General features: G+C 51.8%; 1 protein-coding gene across 7 annotated transcripts in view; it reads right to left on the bottom strand.

Moving 5' to 3' along the window:
• The window catches only part of KAZN (kazrin, periplakin interacting protein), a 1309273-nt gene that overhangs the window by 158054 nt on the left and 1128498 nt on the right, over positions 1–22721 (bottom strand). Inside the window, exon 1 of one of the 7 annotated variants that reach the window (XM_070474079.1) lies at positions 17510–17921. The exons of 5 other annotated variants lie outside the window; for them this stretch is intronic. In XM_070474079.1, the coding sequence (XP_070330180.1) occupies positions 17510–17717 (208 nt within the window). In that variant the 5' untranslated portion in view covers positions 17718–17921. Of the gene's footprint in view, positions 1–17509; positions 17922–22721 lie in introns of those variants that run through there. One more of the 7 variants, XM_020873661.2, reaches the window with a different exon arrangement.

The following is a 22721-nucleotide window of genomic DNA, read 5'->3' as shown; positions in this document are numbered from 1 at the left end:
CTTCTTGAGGTTGCCTTTGTGTCCTTATAAAGCAGCCCTCCTCTGATTTGAACACCTTCCTGTGAGCACCTGCTGTTTGCAGCTGAAACACCACCCTGCAGTGGGAGGCAGGGCCCTCCCTGGGGGCGGCTGGGCTGGGTGAAGGCTCAGCCATGGCCATCAGACCTGGCAGTCCTAAGTCTGTGAGGGGACGAAGTCCAATGACTTCCCAAGGATCAAGGCTCACTCAACGCATCCTCTCACTCGGGCTCACCCATGGTTCTCTGCGCCCATCCCTGTCATTTACCTCCCCTCATCACTGCTCAGCACAGAGCCCAGACATGGACCGTACACCACGAAAAACAAAGTAAAAGCTCAGTCATGGCCAAGACTCAATATCCCAACAGGCAGAAGAGTACCTGGTGTGTACAAGGCCAGATGCACACATTCCCCACCCTATGGAAAGGCACCTCCAGTACTGCCCACACCAACCAAACCCCATACTTAACAAACACCTTCTTATTATTTGCAACCTATTCGACATGCCTTATTAATAAAGCAGCATACACGCATGCTAAGTCACTTCAGTCCTGTCCGACTCTGTGTGACCCCATGGACTGTAGCCCCAGGCTCCTCTGTCCATGGGATTCTCCAGGCAAGAATATTGGAGTGGGTTGCCATGCCCTCCTCCAGGGGATCTTCCCAACCCAGGGATTGAACCCTCATCTCTTATGACTCCTGCATTGGTAGGTGGCTACTTTATCACTAGGGCCACCTGGGAAGCTAATAAAGCAGTGACTCCATTTATTACGTACCTACTGTATAGCAGGTCTTGCTGGGTGGCTTCCCTCATTCCCATTACAAGATGAAGAAACTGAGGCTTGGAAAGATGAAGCACTGTCCCCAAGGGCCCCGCTGTGGGCTTCTCGAAACTTGTAAGTCTCTGACAACTGGAATGGGTGCTATCTCTGAAAATCTCATTGACAAGATTCACCTTGACCCACAGATTTTATCTCCTACCGGTCACTGACCCTGGACTTTTCCAACTTGGCACCTTTCCAGTAAGCCTCGTATCAATCTCTCCAGTGCCTGTTATGGTATAAGGCTAATATAAATGATGTTTCCTGAGCACCTACTATGTGCCAAGCACCATGGTAAGTCCTGTGCACAGGTCGTCTCATTTCATCCCCACAAAGTCCTGCTGGATAGGAATAGCACCCTCAATTTATACATGGAGAAACTGAGGCTCAGAGGAGTTAAGGAGTTGGGGATGATTTATACCCAGGCAGTCTGGCTCCATGGCCTTGAACACCTGGTACATGGTCTCCATCATCCCCATATTTAGGGCACTAGGTCCAGGGACCTGTCCTAGGGTGGGGGCTTGTTCTCCTCCCTGGAGCTGATACTGAATGAAATGGGAGCCAGCACCTATGCCCTAGGCTACACCAGGAACAAAGGCAAGCCAACTATGCCCTTTTGCTCAATTCTCAGCTTCCCAGGCTGCCCACTCCCTGCCCTGCTGTGAGAAGGTAGCCGTTGCCTGCTGGGGATGCTATGAATTCAGGTCATCTCCAGAGGGAACCAGTCAATGCTCTCCAGGGAGACGGCCAAGCTCCAGATGCAGACCAGAAAATCTGACTCCTGTGGGAAGGCTGGGTGAAGCCAGATGCTGGCTGGGGCGCCCAGAGCACCAGCTGCTGCCACTGACCTCAGCATGCTCGGCAGTACCAGGGACATGGCAGGGGCCTGGCGAGGGGCACCTCACAGCATGCGGGGGAGCAGGCACACGGGGTGGGGTGGGATGCTCAAATCAAGCCCACCCAGGCCCCACACTCAGGAAGCCAACAGTTCCCAGGTCCTCCTACAAGCCTTCCTGGGACAAGTGTGACTTAAAAAAAAAAAAAAAAGCTTAAACAGAGGGATGGGAGAAAGAGAAAGAAGGGGTCGTGATGACTTATGCCCCAGAGACTATGAAGAACTTCAGAGACAGTGAGTGTCCAGCTGGTCCTTGAAAATAAGGAAGAAAAGGGGGAGACAGTAACAACTGACAAAAGAGAAAGCCTGGATCCTCCACGGAGCTCTAGAACAGGGTCTGGCCCAGGCTAGGGGCTCAAGAAAATCAGCAAAATAACTGACTGATAGTGTCTACATCGGAGGCTTTCGTTTGATCCCACAACATCTAGTGAGGGGCACACACACACTGACTGAAGGAAGGAATCCTCACATTTCACAGAGGACAGCTCCTACCTCTGCCTCCCAGCTTCCATTTCTGTGATGAACATTCTCCCCGACTTTCCTTTGGCTAGTACCCCACTCTCAGCTTGTGTGTTTCCCTGGAGGCTCACAAAGCCCTACCCCAACCTATTCCAAAAGCTATGGTTCTTCCAGTAGTCAAGTATGGATATGAGAGTTGGACTACAAAGAAAGCTGAGCACTGAAGAATTGATGCTTTTGAACTGTGGTGTTTTTCTTTTTCCATTTATTTTTATTAGTTGGAAGCTAATTACTTTACAATATTGTAGTGGTTTTTGCCATACATTGACATGAATCAGCCATGGATTGGAGAAGACTCTTGAGAGTCCCTTGGAGTGCAAGGAGATCTAACCAATCAATCCTAAAGAAAATCAGTCCTGAATATTGATTGGAAGGGCTGAAGCTGAAGCTGAAACTCCAATACTTTGGCCACCTGATGTGAAGAACTGACTCATTGGAAAAGACACTGATGCTGGGAAAGATTGAAGGCGGGAGGAGAAGGGGCGACAGAGGATGAGATGGTTGGACAGCATCACCAACTCAATGGACATGAATCTGAGTAAACTCCGGGAGTTGGTGATGGACAGGGAAGCCTGGTGTGCTGCAGTCCATGGGGTCACAAAGAGTTGAACATGACTGAGCGACTGGACTGAACTGAACCTATTCCAAGGAAAGGCACATGACCTGAGCCTGCCAGTCAATGCATTCCTTGCTACTGGACTATGTGACTGGCTCAAAGCTATTGAATAATTAAAACTAGCCAATGAGAGTCAGACGTGGGATTTTTGCTAGAAATAGTGGAAATGAAGGACTCTCTACACTGGAATCTCCAAAAGGTAAAATGTTGTTTAGACTTATTTGGGGTCACTTTTGCCTCCTAACTAGAAAGGATAAAGCTCAGAGGAAAGGAGAGCTGGGAGATGACAATCCTCTGAGCCTCTGGATGCAGATATGCCTGAAGCTTGCTTATGAAAGTATTAGTCACTCAGTTGCATTTGGCTCTTTGCGATCCCCTGGACAGTAGCCCACCAGGCTCCTCTGTCCATGGAATTCTCCTGGCAAGAACACTGGTACTGGAGTGGGTTGCTGTTCCCTTCTCCAGGAGATCTTCCCAACCAGGGATCGGACCCTAGTTTTCTGCATTGCAGGCAGATTCTTTACCATTTGAGCACCAGGGAAACTTGCTTGCCTCTGACCAATTCAGTTATGGGGAGCTACTGATTTCCCCTACTATAAGTCAGTTCCGGTAGTGTTTCTATCATTTGCAACTCAAATAGTCCTGTACCTACATGACTCTGGGCAGGCAGTAGGAAAGTAGGAAGTGCAAACAATACAAAGCCTAGTGTTTTTTCTTTAACAAATAGTATTAAGCTTTAAGGACAAACCTCTCTGAGCCTCAGATGCCACCCTGAATGCTGGTGATCACGCCTCCCTACCTCACAGGGTGAACAGGAAGAGTAGCCAAACCCTCCTACAACCTCTGTTATCTTTTTTTTTTTTCTTATCTTTTTCTCACGCTGCATGGCATGTGAGATCATAGTTTTGCAACCAAAGATCAAACCCATGGCCCCTGCATTGGCAGCTCAGTCTTAACTACTGGACCACCAAGGAAATCCTGACCTCTGTTATCTTTAACACGTTAAGGCCAAGAGAAGCAGGAAACCCACAGTCCTGGGAGAGACAGGCTGTCAGGGACACCTGTGCAGCGCTCACCACACCTGAGCCTCTGGCTGGAGTTTGCAGAGCTGCCGCACGACCCTTTCACTTGACGAGGAGGCCCACCCAGTGCAGACCCACAAGGCAGCCACAAGGAGCTTCCCACCAAGGCTGGCACCCTCGAGGGACAGTCCCTTTGACATTCCTCACCTCAGACTCTGCCGTAGCTCAGGACAGACACAGGTGAGGCTGCGGAGTCGACTGCAGCGGGCACAGGAGAGTGGTGGCTACCGTGGGCTCCAGCCAGACTCCAGTTGGACCCTGAGCTGAATCCTACCTCCTCTGCTTCCTGGCTCTAGGTCTTGGGGCGAGTTTCTTAACTTTCCTGTGCCTCAGTTACTCCATCTGGAAAATGGGATGATTATGTACCTAATTTATTTCAGTTGTTTAATGCAGGTGACCCTGCAATGCAGGAGCCATGGGTTCTATCTCCGGGTTGGGAAGATCCCCTAGAGGAGGAAATGGCACCTCACTCCAGTATTCTTGCCTGGAGAATCCCATGGACAGAGGAGCCTAGTAGGCTACAGTCCACGGGGTCACACAGAGTTGGACATGACTGAAGTGACTTAGCACGAGCAACTAACACTTAACACTTAGACCAGGCTCCCCTGCGTGATTTTCACAAGTGCACATAAAGTGACGAGACCTTCCAGAGAGTCTCCCAGTGACAGGGGTGTGGAGGGGAAGCAAGAGTCCCTCTAAGCAAACAACTGCTCAGAACACTGGTACATCCACCTGGCAAACAGCAAGCGTCTGAAAAGAACCCACAGAACAGAACCAGCAAGTCAGCCCAGAAAGCAAGGAGGTGGAGCTGGCTCAGTGACAGCAAGAGGGCGGGGCTCTGGCCCACGGTCATCCGGGCTGGCCAGATAAGCATAAGCATAAGCCCGATCACCTTGGAGAGATGGTCACACAGGGACATGTGGTCTTTGGGGAAGCCACTGATGCCACCACCGGAGCCCAGCAGGGAGGGGAGAAGAGCTGCTGGTCATCCTTAAACCCCTGCAGCTGCCCAAACACACAATCCAGCCTTCTCCAGCTGGGCCCCAGCTAGCTTCCACGCCCAGTGAACTAGGATCCTGGCTTAGGCTTGAGGACAGAGAAGCAAACAATGAAAAGATTCACTGATGTAATGGATTCTTATTTTCTTCCACGCAAGCGGCAGGGGTGCGGAGGGCTTCCCAGGTGGTTCAGTGGTAAAGAATCTGCCTGTCACTGCAGGAGACACAGGTTCAATTCCTGGGTCAGGAAGATCCCCTGAAGGAGGAAACACACTCCGGTATTCTTACCTGAAAACTTTCATGGACAGAGGAGCCTGGTGGGCTGCAGTCTATGGGGCTGCAAAGAGTTGGACATGACTGAGCACGCGTGCACACCCCCCCTTCAGGGGGTTGTGCAGCCTAGTACAACCACCAGTCCTAAGATGCTCAGCTTCTGAGTTAGGACCCCAAAAGTCTGCAGAAGCCTAATTCTAGAAAGGGAATTGTCTAGGCTCTGTCTGGACAAGTTGGGGGAGCAGAGGGTACCTTAGGAAAATTTTCAATGACAATGGAAACACAGAGTTTTGGTGCCATATTTTCTGAAAATAACCTGACGAATGCTGTTAAGACTTGCTGGCATGACATTCATAATTCCCAGTAGAGTATTTGTTAAGTGTTCAATAAATATAAGAAAAAAAATTTTTTTTCTGAAAATATCCTTGACTTTAAGCACAATGAGGGGAAGACTGTTTTGTGTAGGACTGTTTTATCTACAACTGTTTGCTAGATACTAAGCAAGGATTCTGTTCCACACAAGCGCGCTGTAATAGTCTGCAGGATGAATGAACCAAAGACCCTCAGGGACTCCATCACACTCAAAGATTTTGGAAACTGAAATGCAAACTTTCCACATGTTTGTGGAGATACAGTGACCAGGCAGTAAGAATCAACCTGCAATGCAGGAGACCGAGTTCGATTCCTGGGTTGGGAAGATCCCCTGGAGAAGAAAATGGCAAGCCACTCCAGTATTCTTGCCTGGAGAATCCCCTGGGCAGAGGAGCCTGGCAGGCTAGAGTCCGTGGGGTCACAAGAGTCTGATATGACTGAACGACTAAACCACCAACCACCAGTAACCAGGTGATACAAAGACGAGGGCAGGGGTCAGACTCAATGGACTCATCATCTTACGTCATCAGGCCTGGCCCTTTGGCTGCTGGGCCTGAGAACAGGGTCCAGGGCGGAGGAGTGAGGCCAGCAGCACCCAAGCCACACTCCCCCACCATCCCACTTCTGCCTCTTTCGGTGGGTCGCAAATTCCAAGAGGGAGGAGGGATGTACTTACTCTCCAAACCCAACAAGTCCTGGTGGGGCTGCAGGTGTTCTCCATTCGCCGCCCTCCCTGCCAGGGAGGTTCATCCAAAGGTGCGCCAATATAGCTACCAGATTCAAAGTCACCTAAGGCCCTTCCTAGGCTTCCCTGGCGGCTCCGTGGTAAAGAATCTGCCTGCCAATTCAGGAGACGGTCCTTGGGTTGGGAAGATCCCCTGGAGAAGGAAATGGCAACCTACTCCAAGATTCTTGCCTGGGAAACCCCATAGACAGAGGAGCCTGGCATGCTGTAGTGCACGGGGTCACAAAGAGTTGGACACAACTTAGCGACTGAAGAGCAATTAATAACAAGGTCCTTCTAGCTGAGAAATCCACATGTGTGTGTCTTCTCCCTTTCAGAGCATATCCTAAAGCTCGACTCTGTGCTCCAGGTGAACGAAGGGAGGCAGATATGTAGGTGCCTTGTGGTCCTGCACACTTGGGGAGAAGTTCAGGAGGAAGACCCTGAGAAAGTCCCCGGGAGGACCCTGTGGCAAGGCAATGACTGTGCACAAAGGGGCCGGAATGAGCAAGACAGACTTTACATCAGGGCTGGGGCCCAGGACAGGGTGGAATTTGGATTTTGTACGGGGTGGAGACGTAGGAAGGAGAAGGTGCAGGGTGGGAATGAGTCAGCTGGTCCACGGCACAACGGGGAGACCCCGAGCCCCTCAACAGCAGCCCGGAGAGGAGCTGACATGGCTCACAGCTCCACCCTGCCCGTGCGGAGCAGGTACTCAACACCTGTCAAGTAGACGAACCGGGAGCTTTGTCAGATGCAGGGAGAGGTTGGGGAAGGGCATCCTTCTGGTCCCAGCTAAGGGTTCTAGACAGAAAACCCTAAGAGAAGTGAGGACAGGGCTGGTTTGGCTCAGCTTGTCAGCACCAGGCACCCACTTGGGGCCTGATGAGTATTTATCCAGTGAGCGATCCAGTAAACAAATGGGTAACCGTGATTTAATAATGACGTGCTCAGCTGGAACCTGAGTGGTAGGTCAGCCAGACCGTCAGTCGCTGCCCAGAGACCTGAATGAGCTGGAAGTGACAGCACAGCCAGAAGGTCACTGCCATCAGCGGAGGTGCGTGGGGGTCAGGAGTCAGGCAGGTGAAGCCTTCACTGCTGGGAGGGTAGGGCTGGGAGGAGGATGGCTTTCTATATGGCAAAAGCAGCTGAGTATGGCTGCCAAAGCTGTGTCTGAAAACCACAGACAGGGATGCCAACTGCTCTGGTTTGCCTAGGACTGAGGGTTTCCCAGGATGTAGGACTTCCAGTGGGCTTCGCAGGTGGCTCAGCAGTAATGAAAGAAAAGGTAATTCACTGCAGTGTTCTTGCTTGGGAAATCCCACGGACAGAGGAGCCTGGTGGGCTGCAGTCCATGGGGTTTCAAGAGTCAGACACAACTTAGCAACTAAACAATAATAACAGAACTTTCAGTGCTGGAACCAGCAATGTTCCAAGCTCACCAGGACAAGTCGGTTCCTGGAGGCAAAGGTCTGCCCTCACCAGCATGGATGTGGTACGAGCCACGTTTGTAAGGTGCCTCTGAGCGTGCAAAGCTCTCCCGGATCCACAGGCTCGGGTAAACGCAATCACAAATCTGTGAGCTAAGCCAAGTTCCCTTTCCACCGAACGAGGAAACTGGGGTTTGGAGGTGAACAATCTGCACAAGGAAGGTTCCACAGTGGATCAGGAGCACGGCCATGTCTGAGCTGGCCTCCACCTCCCCTGCTTTCTGTAAATACTGGAAAGACATGAAACAGACAAGTGCTGTCTGTTGAGCACAGCTGTGAGCTGTGCCAACTTCCTTCAGGCTGATGGATGCCAGGGGAAGCAGCAGGGGCCTGCCCCACGAAGCAGGCCTGGGGGCCCCAGGGAAATCGGTCCATCTGGCCCTCTGCTCTTCTGAGATTCTGGCATCGGGTGGGCAGCTGGCCACCACCTGGGATGCTGGGAGAGACGATGGGGGTGGAGGTCTGCTGGCCACCGCTCTGCCTGCCTCTCCTGTCACATCCCCATGAGGGCCACCCCTCGGGTAAGGACAGGATCCCCGAAGACCCCTGTACAAGGCAGATGGATCATCTCGCCACACACCCAGCAGTCCCTGGGTGTAGAAAGGTCTTGGCAGCTCTTGGAAGCTGGAGAGAGGACAGGCCAGGATAGGGGGAAGGGGGAAGAAGGAACAGGGTGGGGAGAGGAAGGAGAAGACAGAAGAGTTTGGGGGAAATTTTTAAGTGGAAGGAGCTTCCTAGAGCAGTCTTGCTGAGTGATTGGTTTCAAGCTATAGCTGCATTAGCATTGCCTTGAGGGGTCTGTTAAAACTCAGACTGAGGGGCTCACTCTGGGTTTCTGATTCTGCAGGTCTGGGGAAGGCTGAGGGTTTGCAGTTCTAACAAGTTCTTAGATGAGGCTGATTTACTGGTCTTGACACCCCAACTTGAAAGCCACTGGCCTGGTGCTGGTAGTGGGGTGGTAGGGGGTGGGGGACAAAGGCAGAAAGGCACTGATGGGCCGCTGGAGGCTGATAGAAACCCCCGACAGTAAAGATGTAACATGCTGGAGTGTTTGGTTCACAAATTTCAGAAAAAATCAAAATCACCTGGGGGTGGAGGTGATGAGTTTAAAGAGCAGATTTCTGGGGCCACCCCAGATATCTGACTGTCCAGGTTTGGCAGAGGATCCAGGAACTTAAAAACCTAAACAGCTCTGAGTGGTTTTGAGGCAGGTGATCCGGGGACCACATGGAGAAGCGGGGCAGCCTTAGAGGAGCACAGTGGAGAAACACACCTTGGGCTTCATGCGCTGTGATGGGCCATAGGCCCGTCTGCGGTATCAAGCCCTGATTCAGGACCAGCTGTACCAGCCAATACCGTGGCCACTGGCCTTTAAAACAGACTGAAATTCAGCTGTGCGGTCGTACTAGCTACATTTTAAATCCAGGGGCTACCTACCACACAGGACAGTGGACCATTTTCACCTTGGCAGAGGATTCCATAAGATGGTTCTGGCCCAAAGAGATCACAGTGTGTGCCTCTATTTCCTTTCTGTAAAAGCGGGTTCCTTGCTGTTCTCTTCCAGGTACAAAAGAGGGGAAAGAGTCTACCCAGCGCAGCCATTGCTAGCCCACATCTAAAGACCCCCTATACCCGCTGCTGGAAGGAAGCAGTCCAGCTTGGTGGGGGTGGGTCTCCCAGGTAGAGGGGGACCACAGACAGAGCTCTCCCACTCTGCCACCCAGGCCCCTTGACCCTGAAAAAGCCGAGAAAGTCCACAGGGTATAAGGTGATGGAAACAGTCCCCATGACTCCCATCTGTACTGTGAAATTGGCAAGAGATGCCAAGAGGAAGCACAGAACAGGCCGCTCAGCTGAACACGTCTGTCACGGGCACAGCGTTCAGACTAACAGCAAAAGGGACCCAAGTGGCAGGGGAGGAGGTGGCCCGGGCTGGTGGGTTTGGTACCAAGTCTGAAGAGTCTGGATGAACCACGGGCAAGAGTGTGGTCTCCTCTGAGTCTCAGCCCCAGCCCAGGACCTGGCCCCTCGGAGGAGCTCAAGCAGAGGAATATTGGTTGAGTGAAAGGTTGAGTGAGTGCTAGTGGCGGCCTGGGGCAGGGAGCAGGACATCCGAGCAAAAAGGCCTAACTGGCGGCTTTCTCACCACAGCACAGTCTTGTGAGAGCACAAGACAGAAAACCATGTGCCTCTTTCTAAGAGATTCTGGGGAAAGGGGCAGGGGGGTGGAGGGAGAGGGAGGGGAAGGAGCAGGAAGAGGTGCAGGGGAGGAAATAGATTAGAAAAAAAAGAAGTGGGATTGAAATAGGATGCTCAAGTACCTGATGTCCACTCTGGGTCACCTGTGGGAGGGGAAAAGGATGCTGCCAAGGGTGACATCAGGGAGCAGGGGGCAAGCCAGAGTGTGTGGCTCCCTTGCTCCTTGCTCAAAAATCAACTGAATCCCAGAGAAGTGGGCTTCCCTGGTGGCTCAGCTGGTAAAGGATCCACCTGCAATGCAGGAGACCTGGGTTCTATCCCTGATTTGGGAAGATGCCCTGAAGAAGGGAACGGCTACTCACTCCAGTATTCTGGCCTGGAGAATTCCATGGACTGTATAGTCCATGGGGTCGCAAAGAATCGGACATGACTAAGCGACTTTATCACTTCACAGAGAAGTGAACGGCAGAGGTTCTCCAAGTCTGATCCATGGAAACCCCACATCAAATTCACTCAGGGCACTTGATACAAAATACAAGATTCCCAGGCCCTTCTGCAGACCTACAGAGTCAGAATCTTGAGGCGAAGCCTGAGAATGTGCATGCTAGTAATCACCCTAGACTGCTGTGATCCCCAAAGTCTGAGGCACCCTTCAAAAGGTCAGAGGGAGCCAGGGAAGAGGGTGAAGGGATAGAACGCCAGCTTTGCCAAGACATCCAAGTACCTTTGTAAGTTTTCACATCTGACCCTGGAAACTACCCCACATGACACCTTGGAGCACGGTCCCTTTCTCGCTCCAGGCCTCAGTTCCTGAGCTTCGGAGAGGGAGTAAATTGACCCCATCCCTGCCCAGGTTTCCCTCTCAGGGCTCTGCATCCCAGGTTTCCAAATGGCCAGGGTCAAACCTCCTGTCACAGGCCAGCTGGCCTCTTTGGATTCTTGCCGGGCCAGAGGCATGGGCTGTCTGCTGGGGCCAAGGGGCAGCTCTGGGCCCCAGGGACCCTCTCTCCCAAAGGTACCTGGCTTACTGGATGCTGTTATGCCCAAGATGAGAAAAAAAAAAAAAGCATCACAGAGTCTGCCTGGTGCCCCAGTAGCTCTCAAGGCGTCGTCAGCTGATGAATGAAACCACAGGGAAGAAGAACAGGAACACAGGTAACAAAGTGCCTGGCTCCTGGGCGGCCCTCAGTAAATGACTCTTTATCATGAGTATGACCTTACCAAACACAAATAAGGATTCTTCCCTGCCCGGGCACACAGGACTTCAAAGTTAGGAGTACCCTGGCAAGACTGAGGGAATAAAGCATACAGGAACCAGCAGCTGTTGTTTTTACTTCTTTCCAGGCCCCCAGGGAGAGCTTTCCAAAGCTTTTGTACAATTAAAAGGTACTGAACACAATGCCTGTGATAAAGTTACAGCCTAAACTAGGTGGGAGCCTCAGCCAGTCTCCAAATCCGGGCGGCAAGAAAAGACAAGGCAGTCAGCACCTGCAAACTGGCCACTGGGCGGTGAGTGTTCCCCAAAGTGGTCCCCTAAGCCCAGCTTGATGCACTCGGAGGGTCGCCACCACCGAACCCACCAGCTCCCCTTCCCCCTGGCCTAGGCATAACCTCATCCAGTTTAGGGCCAGGACACTAGGTAGGTGGGACGCACGTACCTGTTGCACCTTTGTGGCTGTTAATCTCTTCTAAATTTGGGGCTGTGGCAGCACCAGCTGGGCTAATGCCATGTGGTGAGGAACTGCCACAATCAGCATCTTCTAACCGGCTTCTCTTGAAGGCATCCAAACAGCAGACAAGAGAAAGTCTAAAGTCCCCACCTTCACGGTAGCTGTCCCAAGAGGGACAGAGGGCCTGGTCCTTGAGAATAGGAAGCAATCCTGACTTTTCCCCTCCTGGAAAGGCACTCATCTGATGCGCTCAACATGAAACACATTTACGGACAGCCAATTCTTAAAAAATAACTATACACACAGGCATGCACACAGGCACCCGCACACCTTGTAACCACAGCTTGCCATCCTCTCTGGAGTGTTTATAGCCCTTAGTGACTCACAGTAAACACAGGATCCCCACGGCAATTGCTTTGGACAACTTTAAGGACACACTTGGTATGCTTATCTGCTGGGGCTAAAATCTGTGTACACACCAATGTGCTTAGTTTTCCACTTTGGTCAACGGGCCGTGTTCTGGGGGAGAGGCGCTAACACCAAGGGGGTGTCTGCTACCGTCCGTGAACCATGCATGCTCTGTGGCTCTTGAGATGATGGGAAGGGAAAGAAAATCCTCTTTGCCCACAATGGCTGGAGGGTCCTAGCAAATCACTCAGTTGACTCAGCTGGAATATTAACACAAAACACAGAGGTCATTCTGGAAATTTCCCGATGACTCAGAAGGCCAAATAAGCAGCTCACAGTGTCAAAAACACCTGTCCCATCAAATCCCAATATTTCAGACTTTGAAAGTTTAATGCATTTTTGAGACTTCTCTGGCAGTCCAGTGGTTAAAACTCGGCACTTCCACTGCAAAGGGCATGAGTTTCATCCCTGATCGGAGGATGAGAAGGTTAGGTAGCATCCTCGACTCAACAGATAAGAATTTGAGCAGACTCCAGGAGATAGTGAAGGACGAGGAAGTTGGGTGTGCTACAGCCCGTGGGACCACAAAGAGACACAACTTAGTGACTGAACCACGACAACAACAGTGGGGAACTTAAGATCCTGCATGATGTGGCCAAAAAAAATTTTTTTAAATTTCATACACACACACATTTAAGTCCTTTGTATTCTGGATAAATGGGAATCCCCCCATCCCTTATGGCATATGTAGCAGCAGGCCCCATGGGTATGAAGGATGCTAACCATACAGCTTCCTGTCCAACAACTCTGAGGTGGGTAACAGGATCCCATTTTAGAGATGGGTAAACTGAGGCTCAGAGGAGCCTGGCAGGCTGCAGTCCATGGGGTCACAGAGAGCCGGACACGACCGCGTAACACACACACACACACAAACTGCGGCTCAGGACATTAAGTAACTTGCTTGGAGATAAACAGCCAGGAAGCAGCAGAGCTGGTGAATTCAACCAGCAGGTTGCATTTGATTCCAAACCTGGTGCCTTGTACCCACTGCCCTGCTGGAAGGATCTTTCAGTTCCTCCCCCTGAACAGTTACTTAGGGTGGAGGGGGCTGGGCCACAGAAAACTGCCTGAGCGAAACCAATGAAAAAACACATTCAAAGAGCAGTGACTTTCATTCCTGAGTGTACAGAACAGCCAAGCCCCCGGTCATCTCTCTCCCACCCTATTACAGAGGAAGCTCACTCTAAACCCTCTTGGTCCTAGTGGCTGACTTTCAAAGAGCATCCCCAATTCCAGTGTGGAGATTGAATCTCCCCCTCACCCAGAAGAAATTCTTTACAGAAAGGATCACACAAAGCTGACCTAGTGAGGAAATTGCTAAAGGCACAAAGATAAGCAAATGCTTGAGTTGCTTAAACCGAGGAATGTCAAGAAGAGGACAAACTTTTCTTTAAGAGATAAAAATTTAAAGGAAAAATGGACCTGACACTTAACGTGGGTCTACTTTCTTGAGATCACAATGAGGTGCTCTGAGGTTTACAACCTGGGGCCAAGTCCTGGCTGTGACACCTACTAGCTGTGAGATCTCAGCCAAATTTTCTGAGTGCCAGTTTTCCCATCTGTGGACAGAATTAGCAACCATATCTACCCCTGGGTTGCTGGAGGACTAACGAAGACAAAATCCAGTGAACACCAAGCATGGCCCCTGGATGTCCAAGGTGGTGATAGTGGTAAAGGACTGTCTGCCAATGCAGGAGACATAAGAAAAGTGGGTTTGATCCCTCGGTTGGGAAGATCCCCTGGAGTAGAAAATGGCAACCCACTCCAGTATTCTTGCCTGGAGAATCCCATGGACAGGAGCCTGGGGGGTACAGTCCATAGGGTTGCAAAGAGTCAGACACGACTGAAACAACTTAGCATGCAAGACTGGCCCCTGGGAGGGCAAGGGATGGGAGCCAGTATACGGGTACATAGGGCCTGGCGCCCTCCTGGGGGGGGGGGGGGGGGTTATGTGAAGGGGAGGGGCAAGAGAAGATAAGAACTTAAATGACTAACAAAGAAGGAAGCCTGGGAGGCTTCAGATTTGGACAGATAAGTGCCCAGTCTACAAAAATACTAATTTACCAACAAGTTAAAAAAAAAAAAAAATGACTTGGTTGGGAATTCCCTGGCAGTCCAGTGGTTACGACTTCAGGCTCTCACTGCCAAAGGCTGGGTTTGATTTCTTGTTGGGGAACTAAGATCCTATAAGCTGCATGGCCAAAAATTAAAAAAAAAAAAGACTTGATTTCCTTTGTCAACCAGCAATATCCTCTTAGGAACTCAGCACCCATGCACCTCCCCTCATTCTTTTCTAACCACCTATACTAAAAACCACCCACTCCCATTGCACTATCACCTGGTTTTCTCTCCTGCCTAGCCTTTACCATCCCCTGACACATCCTGTGGGTCTTTGCCTACTGGAAATCTCCTCCCACAGAATACAAGCTCCATGGAAACAAGGGCCGCAGTCTTCTCGCTGCTGCTTCAGCCATGGCAGCTACAACAGTGCCTGGAGGGAAGAGATGCTCAAGAGGTGTGACTGAACAGAGGGACAATCACAAGGGAATCATTCAAGTTCTCATCTCAGAAGGCGTCTGGGACCACCTGAACATTCTGTGGGGACCCTGGAAGGAGCCTCCCTCTGGTGGAGTCACTCCCCCCACACCAACAGGGAAACTGAGTTACAGAGTATCTCAAGGTCAAACAGATGTGGGGCTGCATCTGGTGCAGACCAAGCACCGTGTCTCATTTCTGCACCACCTGCTCTTGTCCGCAGTATGCATGCAAATGGTAAGCTCTCCTGGACGCGGCCCCACCCTGGAGGCCAGGGGTCAGCAGAGGTCACCAGCCCAGGGTCTGTCACCCTGACAATCCCAGGATATCACCCATGAACAACGTCAAGGTGCCAGGCCTCCATCCCACCAAGTGAGCATCCCTTCTCCCGTTCCCCTTCCCCAAACCCCTAAAAGTGCCAATTTTCAGACACTGTCACCCAAAAGGGTACTCTTGCAGTTCCTTAAACTGAGCTTTGCATTGGGCAGGAGAGTACCGTTCTAAGATCCTGAAGTGAGTCACCTCACAGCCTGGCTAAAATGTCTTATTTCAGTAGTAATTTTGACTTGCAGTTCTAAGCCTGAAGACTTCGCACTGACCTTCCAGAGGAAAATCCCTCATGACAGCCAATGGTGTGAGCACCCGTGTCCATGATAGGCTGTTTGAGAACCCGTGTCCATGCCCAACTACCATGGACTTTCTTTCTCAGAAACTGCATTTGGTCTTTAAGATCCAGAGATCAGAAGAAGGTGAAGGGTGGTGGGGTAGAGAGAACTCAGAACTTTCTGGTTTAGCTGCTGGCTTGATCCTGTTTCATACCAGTGATACATCAGGAAAGGAGATGCCCACCGCTCTCTGCCCTAAAGGGACACCAAGAGGGCCACTGGAGTAACAGCCACACCCAGACCTCAGAGACAGGCTTTCTCAGCTACACCATGTCACTAGGATGTTGTTATCATGATACACAAGTGGAGTCTATATAGACACAAAGTAAACAGATTTATCTCCAGCCAGCCCTCTTCTACATGTGTACATAATAACAGCCTCCATTAGCCCAACAGTCAGCTTGGGATCACAGAAGTATTTTACAGACAAAACAGATGTCATCTCAACATAGTTCAGGAGAGGGGAGATGGAACAGATTAACAGTTCGTCCTAAAGAAAAACTGAGTCAGTAGGGGCATCAAAAGGTGACCCACAAGTAAAGCTGATGACTTACATTCATCAGCATCAACTATGAACTGGGCAAGGTGCTTTGCAGACATGAGCTTCTGAATGATCAAAATGTATCTGACATTAATAATATCTCCACTTTACAGATGGGTAAACTGAGCCTCAGAAAGATCAAACGACTTCCCCAAGCCCTCGCATTTATTTATTCTCTGCATCTATGTTCTGTTTCACAGCAAGTTGTCTTGGGTTCTAACTGCTCTGTGCAACAGGGGAGGAGGTGGGATTGGGTCCAGCAAGCCCAGCTCCTAAACCAAAGGCCCAGGGACTCAAGCTCCTTTCGGGCCTCAGTGTCCCGCTTCCAGACCCTTGGTGACCCAAGACACCAGTTGTCCCAGAATACCAATGCAGCTCAGCTAATCAGAGTCAGTTGATGGTGGTCCCAGCTCCTGTGGCTAGAACTCTGACCTCTGGAATCCCATCTCCTGGGGAAACCAATATGGGCAGCCTGGAATTAGGAGGCCTTACAGTTGGCTGTTTTTAGGAAAGAATTATCAGATAAATAAGCTTGGAGTTTCCCAGCTGGTAAGCTTGCTGCCTGGGAGAGGCATTTTGGTGCCAAACCAGACAGAATTTGAAATTCCAGTACCAGGGCTTCAGGGCTTTGGGACTTGGGCAAGTCCCTTAAACTCCAGCCTTTTCTGACCTCATCTTCCTGGAGATAACACAGCCTCACTGCCAGGGTCGTAATAAGATTTTAAGACACTGCAAGTAAATTACCGGAACACATGGGTGTTCAAGAAATAATGAATAATCATGTGGTCCACCTATTTCCCGCCCCCCCCCCCGCCCATTTTTCCTAGAAAAAGTATTAGAACTTCAAACTGATGATGACAGTCTTTTCGGAAGCCCTTCGTCTTCCAGCTTCCTACCCTAGAGTGTGGAGGATCCAGGGGTTCCTGTGCCCCACCCTCCATGATCTAACTTGAGCTGGGGAGGGACCAGTGAGGCCGGAACAGAATGGAACCGGAGCATCCACTCTGAACGTTTAACACTCAAATGCTGTTCTCCGCTTGGGGCGGATTAGCCAACGATACATAATTAGACCACTGCATTTGTGTCTCCTCCGCGGCAATTTCTCTTTCTGCCTTAGTCGTTCAAGCATAAGAGAAGAAATCCCTTCGCTCCTAGCAAAACCGAGTCATCACTTTCGTCTGCGAGGGGCGGCGGGAAGGCAGCGCTCCCTTCGGCACTTGATGGGGTTGCTAGGTAGGTTACAGGTTTGGTCACAGGGGGCCTCCCCAACTCAGTGGGAGGCTGACCCCATTCCCACGCTTCCCAGAACAGGCGCGGGATCCGGCCCAGACCCGGCTCTCCCGGCGCCGCGGGATCGCACGGCTCGCGTGGCCTTGACCTCCCTCGGCAGCTCCCTACCGGGCTCTGCCGGAAAGCCGCCGAGCCCCGAAACCCCCAGGCTGAGGACTAACTCCGCGTCCCGCGCGTGTCCTCCTGCACCCCGGCCGGCGCTTGGGTCTCCGGGTGCGGCGAGAACTTTGTCACCAGCGGCTGCCGGATCCCGGTCGGGAGCGCCCCCGCGCGCCCGGCCTGGCGCTCCCGGGCCTGCGGCCGCACCGCCCTCCCCTCTCGGCGCGCACCTACCCAGCTGGCTGCAGTCGCCATCCGCTCGAGCTGAGGGTGCCCCGGCGCGGGGCCGATCGCTCGATCCCGCCGCGTCCGCACTCGGCTCGCAGACTGTGGGCCCCGGGGGGCGCGCCGGCCCGGCCCCTGCCCCGCAGGAAGGCGCCGGCTCGCCCTGAGCCGCGAGCTGGCGGACGCGCTCCCAGGTGCCAGAGTCGGCGGCCCGCATGCCGCGTGCCCGGGGGGCGCTGCCCGCGGCGGCGCGGGGGGCTCCTACGGCGGGCGCCGGGCTCACAGCCCTCGGGGTCGTCGCCTCATCTGGGCGCAGCCGAGCGCCGCCCCGGCCGCCCGCCCGGCGGCCCGCGCGCGCCGGACCAGGGCTCTCCGTCCGGCCGGACGCCCGGCTGTCCGCTGCCGCCGTACGCGAGGAATTCGGCCGCCGAGTCTCTCACGTGGGAACGACTCTTACTCCCGCGGCTCCTCCTCCCGCTCCTTCCGGGCTGGCGAGCACCGCCGCTCGCCCCGCCCCCGACCCCGCCCCCGCCCCCTCCGCGGCGCCCAGACTCGCCCCGAGGCCCGGCAGAGCGCCGCGACGCCCCTTTGTGCGCCGGGCTCTGGCCACTTGATACATTCGCAGCGTGGTCATTCCTAGAGAAACTCAGGGTTAGAAAGAAGGGCAGTGTCACAGGGCTTGGGAGTGACAGGCCTGAATCCAGGTAGCCCAGCCTGCATGTGCCTCTCTACTTTTCTGACACCCTTGGGACAGCCTTGCTGGAGAGCTGAAGTCCCAGCAAGTGGCCGGGAGAGGGCGGAAAAAGCAGGCAGGAAAAGGGGTGGGCCCTCTGGGACACCTCCTTCACTCACCTGGACTGTGCGGCCAGTCCTGCTTTAAGTGCACACAGTACTGAGCTCAACGGTCGTGCCAGTGGGGAGGAAAATTGATACCGTCCATACCCGTGAGGAAGCACTGGTGGGGGACCCTATGTCTGCACCTCAATCCTCCGTCCCAGCTTCCCCATCTGTAAAAATGGGACATCAGCACTTCTCACCCTGTCCATCATCAGAGCTAGGTATGAACCCACCTCTTGGTGGGGGGGCGTGGGGGGCGGGCATGTGGCAGGTGAAGTGGTTCCAGGGGAGACCAGGGTCTGGGTCCCTGCACCATGGGTTGTTAGCCCAGCCAAGCTCTGTAGGAGGTGACACCCTGAAGGGGCTGCAAATCCAAGCCCGCCCACTCCAGTGGGTGCTCCCGTGGCTGGCAGAGTTCGCTGCAAAGTGAACCCATCAGCTCTGAACCTGCTTTGATCTGAGAATTATGATACTCTTTAGAAGGACTAATTATCTCCTTGCAGCCCCAGGAGGCAGGTCCCGTAGACATGGGAAGGTGAGGCTACCTGGCTGGGTGAGGAGTCACACACTTTCTCTGGTGTCCTCAGCCTCCCCCTCCAGGCAGCATGCACCCCAGCTCCTCCAGGCCTGGCTCAGTCACCTATGGATTCCACTGGCCCACGCCTGAGCTCTGGGAACTTCTAGGTCCTGGCATGTGGCTCTCCAACCAGCGATGGGAACCAAATTTCTCCCTCCACATCCCCCAGTCTGTGCCAGTGCAAGTCTGGCTGCCTCAGATCCTCTGCTCTTGTCTAATGGGACCCTCGGCTGCCCAGTGGAGAGCGGACAGGTACATAAAATCTTAGTGATGCTCCCAGCTCAGGAAGAAAACCATCCATGGGGTTAAACGCCCATACCGCTCTGGGAGAAGGAAACTGACCCCACACCACATGACAAGAGGACTGGGGCTCCCCCAAGTCCTCTGCCTTTGCTGGGAAAAATGGCAGAACAGAACAAAAGAAAGATCACTCTGAGCCCTCACGGGAGAAGCTGGGAGGGTCTGTCATTCTGGAGACATCTGGTCCTGGAGACTGTTTTGGATAATTTCAGGGACATGACTGAGGGCGGAGGGACAGCAGGGACTGCTGTGGTCTGCTTTATAGGGCATTTAGACTTAGAAAGTCTTTGCATATTAAACTCATAGGGAGGTTCTTCACTTCTACAAAGAAACATGCTCTTTCCCATATTTCTTCAAGTACATAGAACTCTTGGTCAGTCTCCTATTTTGCTCATTTTTCATAGAAACATTCACTTCCCTCTTCACTTCATAAGGAGGACACAGCAGCGCAAGCACAGATATGAGCACTTGCCACTTAGGATTCCATGTCAGGGAGACATGGCGGGGACTGTGGCAAACAAGAGGGTTAGGGTTAGAGTTAGAGGCAGCAGTAGATGGTTGTCATATAGGAATTTGGCTCCAGTGTTACCAGAGGTTCCATTACTACTAGGAATGTGAATTTTGATGTGAAACCTAAGTTTGAAATATTGGCAACTTTTTAAAACCTAAGGAGAAAGAACAACGAGGTCAGTATGTCTAGAAGTTTCTGTTTGGCTCACTGGCCACAGGTGCTCACTGGTCTCCTGTGCAACCTCTCTAGAGTCTGCATGTGTTTACTACTGACGTTTCAATGATCCAAGCTATTTCTCAAGCTCCCAACCCTGGGGAGTTTCTGCTGCTCTCCTTTCTCAGCAAAGTTTGGCCTGGCTCGTGTGTGTATGTGTGTGTCCCCCACACTCAGGACTAGGACTTCATATGGCATTTGGGCCCACCTGCCCTCACTTTCTGGGATTTTCTGATGACCCAGGCCTCCCCTAGTCAACTTCAGCCTCTCTGTCTCCCTGTTCACAACTCTACTAGCAGGCAAATCTGTGACAGCAGCAGTAGCCTGCAGCCTTCCAGAAAACCATCCATCTGCCTTGAGTGGGAGGTTTTTCCTCTTTGAGGTATGTTTCTGATTATGAGGATGTCCTGGGCCCAGGAGACATTTCTGCTCAACTCTGCAACAGGAAATGCAGGAGCCAGGGAACAACAGCCCGTTTTCCAGGAATGGCACTTCCAAGGTGGTTTGTATTGAAGACTCCAAGACCGGGCTGGCTTCTGAATGTGCCGCCTTGCACTGGGGTTTTGTCATCACTTTGACATTCTTAAATTAGTTTTGAACTAGGGGCCTCACACATTCATTTTGCATTGGGACCCACAAATTATGTAGCTGGGCCTTCTCCCAGAAGACCTGCTGGCCTCCCTGGGGGGATGCTGAGAATTGATGTTGGAGACAGCTGGGCCTGGGTTTGGCTCTCTCTGTCCTTCTGGGTACACCGTGTCCAGCCTCTGTAAGGGAGTGGGAAAGGAGGATTTTGGGTGAGGAGAAAGGAATTGTCTCCTCCAGTCCTCCTGACTACTCATAAGGAGCAAAGGCATAGTGAGAATTCAAAGTGGGGGGGTGGGGGAGGGGTGGGGATTGGCAACCCAGCGCAAGGGTTGGGAGGCTGCTCTAGTTATAAACTCTGAGGCCAGACAGTGTCCCCATGACCCTGACCTCAGGTCAACAGGGCACCACCAAAGGAAACAAAAAGGAGGCTGGGGGTCAGGGACATCAGGGGTCAGCGCAATTCCCATTCACAGTGCCCCTTCATTCCCAAGGAAACTTCCTTTAGCTCACAGAAGCAAGTGACATGACAAGATATATTTGACTTAAGGAACAAAACCCAGAAACCTTATATTAAAAACCCCACTATATTCAATATCTGCTTGAAATTGAATATTTGAATCCATTGGAATTTTTCAGGGTTTTTTTTTTCTTGACTATGTTTTTAGTATTTGTAGAAGAGGTTTAACTAATATCTTCCAGCCAAAATTACTCTTTTCAAAGATCTACAAGATCTACTTGGCACTCAGATAAGGTAGCAACAGTAGATTCTCAAGACTGGAGCGTTTTGTCTGTAACACCCTCGTGAATTCCTGGAGTCTGGAGTCCTGGATAGCAATCTCCTAGCTTGTGTGTAACTGTGGAAAGGGTCGTTCTGTCTCTGCATCTAAGTGCCCTCACCGGCAAAAGCAAAATGAAGGGCTGGATTAGCAGAGGAGGGTGTTCCCAACTCTGCCCAATATGGGTGAGTGGGTCTTTTTTAATCCTTCTCATGGTGGCTGCGGGGGTATGTGTGTTCTGTGTGTGTTGCTAGTAGTGATAACAAGTGTATTCACTATCTATTGTTGCGTGACAAATCACCCCAAATTGCAGAGGCTTGAGACAATAAGCATTTATTATCTCTCAGTTTCTGTGGGTCAGGAGACCAGGGTGGCCTAGCTGGGTGCCTCAGGTTCAGGGCTTCTGCCTAGACTGCTAGCAAGGTGTCAGCCAGGGCTCCATTCAACTTAGGGCTCTCCTTGGGGAGCAACTACTCCCTAGCAAGATTCAGTTTCTTGTGGTGGACTGAGAGTCTCCACACCTCCTTGGCTGTGGGCCCTGAAGCCACCCTCCACTCTTGGCCATAGAGCTGTGGATCTTCTCGAAAAATTGCAGCTTGCTTCCCCCTTGGGCTCCAGGAAAGAGCAAGAGAGGGCGTGCACAAGATGGAGACTACTGTCTCTGTAACCTAATTTTTTTAAGATACTTTTTATTTTGTATTGGGGTATATATAGCCAATTAACAATGTTGTGATAGTTTGAGATGGACAGCAAAGGGACTCAGCCATATACATCCATGTATCCATCCTCACCCAAACCCCTCCCATCCAGGCTGCCACATAACATTGAGCAGAGTTCCCCCTATGCTATATAGCAGGTCCTTGTTGGTTACCCATTTTAAATATAGAAGTGTGTACATGCTGATCACAAACTTCCTAATTATCTCTTCCTCCTCCATCCTTCCTCCCTGGCAACCATAAGTTCATTCTCTAAGCTTGTGAGTCGGTTTCTGTTTTGTAGATAAATTCATTTGTCTCATCATTTTAGATTCTGCATATCAGGGATGTCATAAGATATTTCTCCTTCTTTGTCTGACACTGTAACCTAATCTTGGAAATGGCAACCATCACCTTTTTCCTGTTCTGGTCATTAGAAGGGAATCACTAGGTCCTGCCCACAGTGGATGGGAGGGGTGACAAGACAGTGTGACCACCAGGAGGCAAGGATCAGTGAAGGCCATCCTGGATGCTGCACACCCCCGGAGGCTGGGAACGCATTCTCTGGAGGCAGAGAGACCAGGACTCAAATCCCGGTTCTGACACACACGAGTGTATAATCTAGAACATACGATTTCAGCCTAGCAGCCTTGGGCCCCTCATCTGTCAGATGGAGGTGACTGTGGTCATTACTTTGTAGGGTTGTGGTAGGAGGTTTTTGCAC

The sequence above is a fragment of the Odocoileus virginianus genome, chromosome 11 (genome assembly GCF_023699985.2).
Source record: "Odocoileus virginianus isolate 20LAN1187 ecotype Illinois chromosome 11, Ovbor_1.2, whole genome shotgun sequence".
In the NCBI taxonomy this organism is placed as follows: domain Eukaryota; kingdom Metazoa; phylum Chordata; class Mammalia; order Artiodactyla; family Cervidae; genus Odocoileus; species Odocoileus virginianus.
This window is presented reverse-complemented; position numbering and strand designations above follow the sequence as displayed.